The 9,503-nt window shown below is 40.5% G+C and overlaps 1 protein-coding gene across 4 annotated transcripts in view; it reads right to left on the bottom strand.

The window, feature by feature from the left end:
* Positions 1-2,926: 2,926 nt before the first annotated feature.
* ST7 (suppression of tumorigenicity 7) overlaps positions 2,927-9,503 on the bottom strand; it is a 151,866-nt gene continuing 145,289 nt past the window's right edge. For 2 of the 4 annotated variants that reach the window (XM_054077373.1, XM_054077381.1), the window contains exon 15: positions 2,927-3,237. In XM_054077373.1, coding sequence (XP_053933348.1) covers positions 3,142-3,237 — 96 coding nt within the window. In that variant the 3' untranslated portion in view covers positions 2,927-3,141. The remainder of the gene's footprint in view (positions 3,238-9,503) is intronic. The other 2 variants (XM_054077391.1, XM_054077397.1) reach the window with 1 other exon arrangement.

Genomic DNA, 9,503 nt, shown 5'->3' with positions numbered 1-9,503 from the left:
GATGGTGACTCAACCACCTCCCTGGGCAGCCTCTGCCAGTGCCCGATAACCCCTTCAGTGAAGAAATTTTTCCTGATGTCTAGTCCGAACCTCCCCTGGCGCAGCTTGAGGCCATTCCCTCTCATCGCATCACCTACCACTTGCGAGAAGAGCCCAACATCCACCTCTCTACAACCTCCTTTCACATAGTTGTAGAGAGTGATAAAGTCTACCCTCAGTCTCCTCTTCTCCAGGCTAAACAACCTCAGTTCCCTCAGCTGCTCCTCATAAGACTTGTTCTCCAGCCCCCTCACCAGCTTCGTTGCTCTTCTCTGGACACGCTCCAGAGCCTCAACATCCTTCTTGTGGTGAGGGGCCCAGAACTGAACACAGTATTCGAGGTGTGGCCTAAACGATTAACACCAGAAAAAACAGCAGCCTTCCCCTTCGTGTATCACTCACCTCCCTGAGCAGGGCTCTCGCTTGGAGGAGCTGTACCTCTGCCTGGTGGGATGGGCAGAAGGCAGCCAGCTTGACTTCCCTGACACTCCCAGGGCTCTCTCCTTTTTTTTTTTCTATGCAGTTTAGAGTGTAAAGAGAGAGAGCCTGCATCCAAATTATACTAGGTTGTCTTTAAGGAAAAGACAGGAACTGTGGACATTTGGAGTTTAAAAGCTACTCCCTCCATAAATCTGCAAAATGAAGATTCAGATGAGTTATTATTTGCACGAGATTTCCAGCAGCCTCATCTCCGCACTAAGCCAGAGCCTTTCCATCATTATAATCACAGGCCGTGTTTGCCTTTTGATCTAAGCCATGCTGAACTTCAGAGGAAACATGTCAGAGGCAGAAAAGCCTAAGGCAACAAACTCTCCCCAATAAAAAAAGAAAATCCTTTTGTCTGACTTGCCTCGTCTCCCAGATGCCTAGAATTATAATTAAAGAGATACTTTCTAGATAAAATCCATGGCTCGTTACAGCTTACAAGGGAGATGGAGACTAGAAATAGTAGAAATACAATTGTATAAAGATATTTTTTGAGTTCCTAGAAGTTCCCCATAGTTCAAGGGAAGGATCTGATTCTTCTAAGAGTTAAGCACTCCATTTTATCCGATTATTAGATGTTAATTCCCCCACAGATCATAATTCAAGTTATCTCTTCTAACAGAAGGCCAAACTACTACTTTAGTTGCTGACAAAAACGGACATTCGTATATAGGCAGGAATACACTGATATGTGAACACATTTATGAATTAGGACTGTTAATCACAGCAATTTGTTATTTTTGAAATGTAGGCTATGCATAGATCAGCTTTGAAATGTTTTTGAGGTGGCTGAGAATAAGCCCAAATCTTCTCATTTTCATTAACCTTAAATAATTGTGACAGTGCGAAGTAAACAACCAAATATAATTGGTTAACAGAGCAAAAAACACACAGGAGCATCTGTTATAAAGGTGTTTCTCTGTGGCTGCTCCAGCAATGCAGATGCAAAGCTGAGAACTCAGCTATTGGCCCCTTTCACACGCTGTCCACTAGCAACCCACTACCTCTCATCTCATGCCTCATCTCACATGCCATGTACTGCAGTGAATTGTTTTGCAGGAATAATGGCCAGAGATTAAAAACCTGTGTGGAAATCCCCAACACCACATACCTCACTAGTTTTAACATTCGTCCGTGGGGCGCTCTGCTCTTCCATGTCCTCCCTCAGGTTTCATTGTTACGTTTCTCCTGGTGTGAGGCTGACATTTTATCACAGCACAGCAGTGTTTGTTTTAAAGTTCTGTCATTGTTCATTCGGACAAAAATCTTTCTTCTACACAGACTAGTGCATCTGTGATCAAGAGGAGGAAAAAACAATGTAATGCATCCCCTGCTGTTAAGAAACACTCTCCTCTCATACCAACTCCAATAACGGGAGTTTTATCTTTTCTCACTCATCTCCTCACTGATAAACAAACAAACTTACCTGCTGCTGATCACAGTCCCTCAAGGTGCTCAGCATTTTTAGAAAAAAGGCAGCATTGAACTGGCAAAGTGGCATTTTTGATCCATTGCACTGGGTTTATGTTGGAAAAAAAAATTATTGAGGCATCTATAGGGATACACTTTCAATTCTTGCCAATCAGGACTACTTGCTTCAATTTCCAGTTTAAATTCTTGGTCTTAGAGCTGGCCTCGTGCATTGGCAGAGGTGTCTGTGGGAAGCCAGCTACAGTGGCTAAGTTATAAATGAACACTTCGTCTAAACCTCTCATGGCCCAAGGGTAAGGTAAGCACTAATGACAAAACAGCAACCTCTCTATTAATTGTGCATGAGCTAACACCAACTCTGCTAATGAGCTTCTCGTCTCCAGCAACAGTTTATAACGCTGATATTTAATCTGTACAGGAAAAAGTTGAAAAGTAGTAGTGATGCAATGAAAACTCAGCAAGAAATGCATAAGAGCACGAATGCAGTAATCACTCACTACGGGTAAATCTGTCTTCAATTCTCTGCCACTACTTAGCTTTGTTCTGTAGGCAGAGAACAAAGCACAGCACTTCTGATGATACTTGAAATAACTGCAGTGTGAATAAAAGCTGTAACACGCGTGGCCTTTTTGAAAATTCAAATGAGGATAAAACCAACCTTTGTGCAGGGATGGGAATCAGAAGCCCCATGTGCCATCCAAACTGCCTGGAGAGCCTAAATCTGCTTTAAACAAGAGCTTTAACTCTCCAGAAGCCTCGCCTAGACTTCCAGTAAGGGCTTCCCCCTACTTGAACTCTGTAAGTAAAGACAGCAATACCACTGCTTAATCATAAAGTTATTAGTGCTTTCTCATTATCTGAACCGAAAGCCAAGCTCTTGCTGTGATGAAGCAGATACATTATGCATGTTTAAGAACACAGCGTACTGAGCTTTGAAGAAGAAGCCAAAAGACAGCAATGCTGCAATACACAAAAGTTTATTTTTAAGTTTTTCTTTTCTGAAGGCAAAATATAATAGAACCTAACATCAATGTATTTTGTACAACAAAACCGTTTTTATATGAGAACAGACAATCCATGAAGAGTTTTTAAGTCTTAGAACTGCTTCCCTTTTTTATCATGCTTTCTTGTGGTCAACAAAAAGTTGGCACAGATGATGTCATGACAGTCAGTGGGCGTGTTCCCTCAGATCCTCGTCAGCTGGTGCCACAGACTGGAGGGCAGGATACTTTCTACTTTTTCCATCACAAAATTTAAAGGGGCGAAGAGGGTGCTGAGAAACTGCAAAGAAATCAGACAGATACACACTCAGATCAAGATCCAAGAACGAATACACCTCAAGAAGAAGCTGCCCAAGAAGACAAGAAACTCTTGCTGTGGGCCTCTATAAAACCCTCAGCATGATAAAAATTATATCGTTCATGTATAAAGCCTTCCTGCCAAATTCTGAGCCTTGCATATATACAACTTCTGGATTTTCCAGAAAAGCCCCATTTTTAATGAAGACCAAGGTGATGAACTACGAAAGTTTTCACACAGCTTACATCCTAGATTCAGGCTCATATTGAAACCACTAAAAGCTCAACCCCAAACCTACAGAAGGGGAGGCTTTTTCATAACTGCAGAATCTGTCAGACCACCTCTCAAGAGACAAAAAGTGTGTTGTTAGATTCAGATTTAAAACAGTTCTGGTTAATCTATAGATCTGCTGTATACACTGAGGCATCACTAACTAGAATTTATCTTAACCTCCTCTCTCTGTTACAGACCACAGCAGTGTTGAAAGACGTTTCAATAGATTAATGTTAGGATGGGCATATGTGACAAAAATCAAGTGAATAGAGATCATTTTATTACATGAAACAAAATACTGTCAGTTGTCAGTTACACGTCTCTGAACCCAGACACACAAAGCACTCCCAAAATTCTGGAAAATACATATTAACTGCGCTTTACATCAACCGCACACATTACGTACAGCTACTTTGGGGCACAATATGTGTATAACAGAGTACAATAATATCCACCTCAAGACTGTGAATCCAGTGGCTTCTAACCATTTATGCTGATGTCACTTTGCTAAAAATAGACAGTTCCGTTTAAAACTGACTGGCAAAATGCTACAAGAGGTTTGCATTTCAGTTACTGCTCTGTATTCAGCACAAAACATATAAACTTGGCTTAACTGCATCGCTGTGTATATGAGATCTGCTTGGCAGGTCAGCATTAAAGTAAATCTGGATCCAGATGTGTTAACTTTTTGCCCCAAAGACTCTCTTGATAAAAGAGAGCATCAGACTTTATAAACACAATTAGATATAAACACATGTATATCCCTTTTCATGTTCTGAATTTGTCCCATATATCTTTAGGTATTTAATGGAGGCAGTCATGGGAGTCTGGTCCCCCTGCAATCATTGAAGAGAACTAAGCACTACCTGAGAGTAATTCTACACATCCCAAGACCAGAACTGTCCTATGAAAATGTCTCTGGCGCCAAGCTGCAGAGCGTGGCTGGGCTTTGTCTTCTCCCGTAAAGCAAGGAGAACTGTGGCACAGTGCAGGGTGCTGTCCTAACCCAGCCACAGTTCTGAACTGCTACCACAGCTCCTGACACAGCTCTGGCCTGTGACAGTTAGTTTCTCGTCAAAGGAGCCCAGGCAGAGTTTGGGGCTAGCGCAGGACAGGAACAGTTCCCAGGAGCCAGCGAGGATGGATCCATCCTGCCTCTGAAGGGAGGAGAGGTTAGAGATACAGAAGCGAACTGTGATGTGCCACTTGCCTTTGGAGCCAGAACAATATTTTATTACTTAATACAGATATGTCCTTGGTCTCTAACTTAGGCTCCTAAGTATCTAAATTAACTATGAAAACGCAATTTCAAAAACTGTTACAGGTCTGCGTGCTGGTGAAGCACAGCTTTATATGGCAAATGTATTCATAATTTCTATATCCAACAGCCAGACAGTACAACCATTTCACAATATCAAACAAAAAAAATATCTGCAGTTTCACTCTTTACCAAAATGGGCTCTTGCAGACTTTAACTGTAAAAATGTGTTATGTTTACAATGTTTATGCATCTTAAATGCAATTGTAAGCCATCAGACTCTTTTTTTCCTCTTAGACATGTTTGCATACAATACAGACACATCATGGGCAACTTGTGCATCACAGGAAAACCAGGTAACACCATCACCACACCATCAGTTTCGTCATAAGCACAAGCTGAAACAAAAGCTTCTTCTAACTGAGGCTGAACGGAGTATTTCAGTTGTAGTGCTAAAGGCCAAACTGTATAACAGGACTCACAGCTGAATTAATATAATGCTGACCTACCTAACCTTACAGTTTGCTATTACTACTTCAAGTGGCTTAGCCCAAATAGAAACATTCCCCCTGGTTAAGCTGTGAACTGTTAAAATAAATACCTGCCTTAAATTTTGCCCAATGTAACAGGCTCACTAGAGGATATTTTTGGCTCTTTGAATAGCATTTGATCTATGCGGTATGCTTCGACCACCATATCTACTTAGAGAAAAATCAGCTTTGTATCCAGTGCAAATCACATACTTGTTAAATCAATGAAACAAGACTAATCTGCCTGACAGTAAGTTTTGTTGCAGTTCATATGAATTTTGTTGCTGAAGTAGTCAATTGTATCTTATAACACACTCAGCAAATAATCTGTAGCTTAAAGTGATTGAAGTTTTTCTTCACCTAGAAAATTCACTGGTCTACAAAACACATTTAAATCCAAGGATACCAATGCCTGGCTTCACTTAAGTCCAAGCAAAACCACTGCTGACAGCAAGAGGATCAGGATGTCAACTGCTCTCTTGTACAAGGCATGTAAACAACATTCATGTTGGCACTATTTGGCCCTAAGAAAGCTCGTGGTGCTCCTGTCCTCAGACACCACTGGCAGATGCCTATCCAGCTTGCTACATGGCAGCAGGCAGGAAGGTTTAGTCTGCATGGCACATTGTTTTATTTTTATTCTTTTTTTCCTTTCCCTTTGATATTGACTGTTTTTTACCACATGGAAATGCAGTGCCAGCAGTAGAGTAAGAATTCAAGGTGGTAGAACTGGTGATGGGAAACCTGTAAAAATTTGCTATTATTATTTTGTATTTTAAAAGAAAACTATCAACCTGGCTATTTCAAACCTGGCAGAAAGCAGTTTTCTCAGAGCACCTTCCGAACAGTGTCATTTGAATTAAACAGATATGCAAAATTATCTTTGTAAGCTTTTCCACTGTGTGGCTGGTGTTCATGTGGAAGAATTGACTATTTATTGCTTAGTCCCTGTGATTTCAGCTATGTGTTCCCTACCTCACCACTCATAGAGGTCTGAGCAAATGAAAAATCTCCCTGGGCAAACCTGCTTGCTGAACTGAGGTCTCATCCATCATACAGGAAATACTGAAACAGACCATATCAGTGTTCTCAGGTGAACAAAAGAATCAAATCACCAAAAAAATTACTCTTTCTGAAGTTCCATTCATCTTAAAAATTTATCTAGCATTAGCACTTCTAGACACAACTGTTGACTCAAATTATACAGTGACTTCCTTGTTAACAGAACTCTAAGCTTTATTTCAGGTACCTTTTTATTGCTACCACCCTACAAAAGGATCTGCATTTACATATTTTTTAACAATTTCCCAGATATTGTTACATTTCTGCATGGCAATGAGAAAAATTTCATAATATCTACAGTGCACTGACAATTCTATCCAAGCCATGCAATCAGAAATTTGTTCTCTTTGTATTCATATCTTAAGTGACCATCAAAAGCCTTTTGTTATAGCAAGTCCAGCAAAAATTAAAACCACAAGCTATGAACACGCTTCTGAACTGAGTGAAAACACTAAGATCTACTGTCATTTTAAAGTTAATTATATTCAGTCTGACAGAACAAAGAAGACTTCTTCCAGTTTCATTATGGGAAAAGTCAAGCTTACTTCCAGGTACAACATTACAGAATTGGCTGGATGCAGCTGAGCTGGCAGGCAGCGTTCAAAGCAGGTTCTGGCTGTAAAACGTGGGTGCACTGATGGAGTTCAGTGAATTCCATCCTATGTTGAACTACCCAGAAGAGAAAAATAGCTTTAACTTCTGCACCCAGTGGGGAATGCTGGCTGCAGGGACTGTCACAGAGGCACAGGCCACCTTCGACAGTCTCACCCATGGAGGAGGCCCTCAGGGGATTTTTCTGCCTTGAAGAACCCAGGGTCTGGGTAAATGGGCTATGGAAAATGTACAAGTTGCTACCTGAAGGACAGGTCAAACCCCGTTCCCAACAACCAATCATGCTAATCTATTCGGTTTATCTGAAATACAGTAAACTTCACCTTGCAGTAACATAAACGTGAGTCATGATGGTGATATTAAGTCTGGTTCTATGCTTTTGGGATTGGCAGGCATTAGAGAAGGAATAGTTTCAACCTATTAAAATTAAAGCATATGCACACAGTTTCACAATGCCATATGCCACATCACAACAAGTACCAACCATACAAGAACAAGTAATTCAATTCACATAACCACAGCAACAATCAGCACGTTCCATCTTTGGCTATTTATGGAATTAGTTATTTATGAAATGATCTTCCCTAAAACTGAAAGAGAAAAGCCAGAGCTGGCCAACCTCTTCCACTCTCTTCTGATATAGCTGCATTTCCAAGAGATGTCTGCCACAATTTTCTTCAATGTCACACACCTGCATTACTTTTCCCAGAAGAAACAACCAAATGAGCCTTCTGAACCAAAGCCTTTCTATGAGCTACTAAACAAATGTCACAGGCTTAAACTTTGCCCTTGTTGTGTACAACAAAAACTCAGCTGCTGCATGTGGTAGTTTATGAAGATTAAGATGTAGCTAAAGCTATAAAACATGCTATGTGGCATTCTAACTGCATCCATACAGGTTCAGAGATCTTGGCTAATCTTGCCAAATTCATGCATGTAATACAGCCCACATTTCAATTCTATTGTTTGTGCTAATTTTACTAACTAGAAGCTTTACTTGTTCCAATATACAGAACTTAATAACCACACAGAGTCTTCGGGTATCTGTTCTGTTAACTCCAATGGCAGCTTCACTGACTCATCATGGAAGTAGATCTTTCTGGTCTGACTCTAATCCCCAAATGACTTTGGAACCTGCAAGTTCCAAACCACAGAGAAATGATTACTAACACACCACCAGCGCAACTTCTGATATCTCTGCTTGTTTGCACTCAGCAAAGAAAGCCAGGTGAGTTAAGCCCATGCAAACATACTACCCATTTTCTCCAGTCCCAGTAGCTCACTACCTGTAGCAGGAGCACTAAGTACAAAGTCTCACCATGCTGCCAGCTGAAGACATATTCTTTGTTCAGCAAACAAGGCTGACAAGCACAGGAACAATGCTAATGAGGACAGATCTGGGGTCATTAACTGTGACAGTATCAGAAAACTGCAGATTATATTAAGAGAGACTCCAAACAAGGGTCACGCATTTCAGTGATTTAAGGAAAAAAGAAAAGAAAACAAAACAAAAAAAAAAGAAAAAGAGCCCTAGAAATAAGTTTAAGATCATATGCCTGAGTTACACACTTACTGTCCTCCAGGTGCCTACATATATACTCAAGAAACAAGAGAAAGTAGTAACGTTTCAGCTACGTTTCAGCACATTTTGCTGATAAAATGGTATCTTTTGCTATAGCTCATCTAATTTTCCATTTTCTAGTGCTAATGAATAAATATTTTTGATGCAAAAACTGTTGCTGTACACCTCTATCACTCACAAGCCTGGGTGGTAGAAGACCTGGTTCACCTACAAAGGGGGTCTCTTGCCATTTGCAAAGGAGTTTGAGAAAGTACTTAAAATTCAAAATTTGTCAAAGACTTTCAGCCTTGCCTCCTCCACCCACCCCCTCAATCAAGAGCACCAAAGACATTAAACACAAGGCCAGGAGGTTATTTTGGAAACATAAGACCCTCAAGAGAGACAAATCTATTTGAGAAAATATACTACAATAGAGGATATAACAGATGATTTCTTGGAGGAGATAGTTTTTTATTATCCTAGAACTCTTCTGTAAGTAGATCTTTCATATCCTCACACACTGCAGCAGTGATGTTCTTGGTTTTGCAAAGAAAAAAAGTGTGGTTTAGCGTAATTCATGGCCTTTCTCTCTCATCCTCCAGCATTTATTAATACTTGGTGGATTAAAAAAGCAGAATTAACATAGACTTCCATGGATGCAGTTAAGAAAAGTTATAAGGAAAATACTGAGACTACTTCCTTCATGGCAGTTTGGGGAAAGAACGCAGATATTTGCTCTGGTTAATGGTACCCTCTACTTCTGCTCAGACGAAGAGTTTCTATTGCACTGGAAAGCATGGCACAGTCATTACAACTCTGCACAAAATGGAGAGGTTCTGCAAACCATTACTACTTTATTTTATTGGACAGCATATGAAAATACAGATACTTCCTTCTCCAACCGAACCTTTCTTGGCAAAATCACAAGAGATCTAGCCTAACAAAAGAGCCA

Source organism: Cuculus canorus, chromosome 1 (assembly GCF_017976375.1).
Source record: "Cuculus canorus isolate bCucCan1 chromosome 1, bCucCan1.pri, whole genome shotgun sequence".
Taxonomy (NCBI): Eukaryota; Metazoa; Chordata; class Aves; order Cuculiformes; family Cuculidae; genus Cuculus; species Cuculus canorus.
Note: the sequence above shows the minus strand (reverse complement) of the source record. Positions and strands in the feature narration are given on the sequence as shown.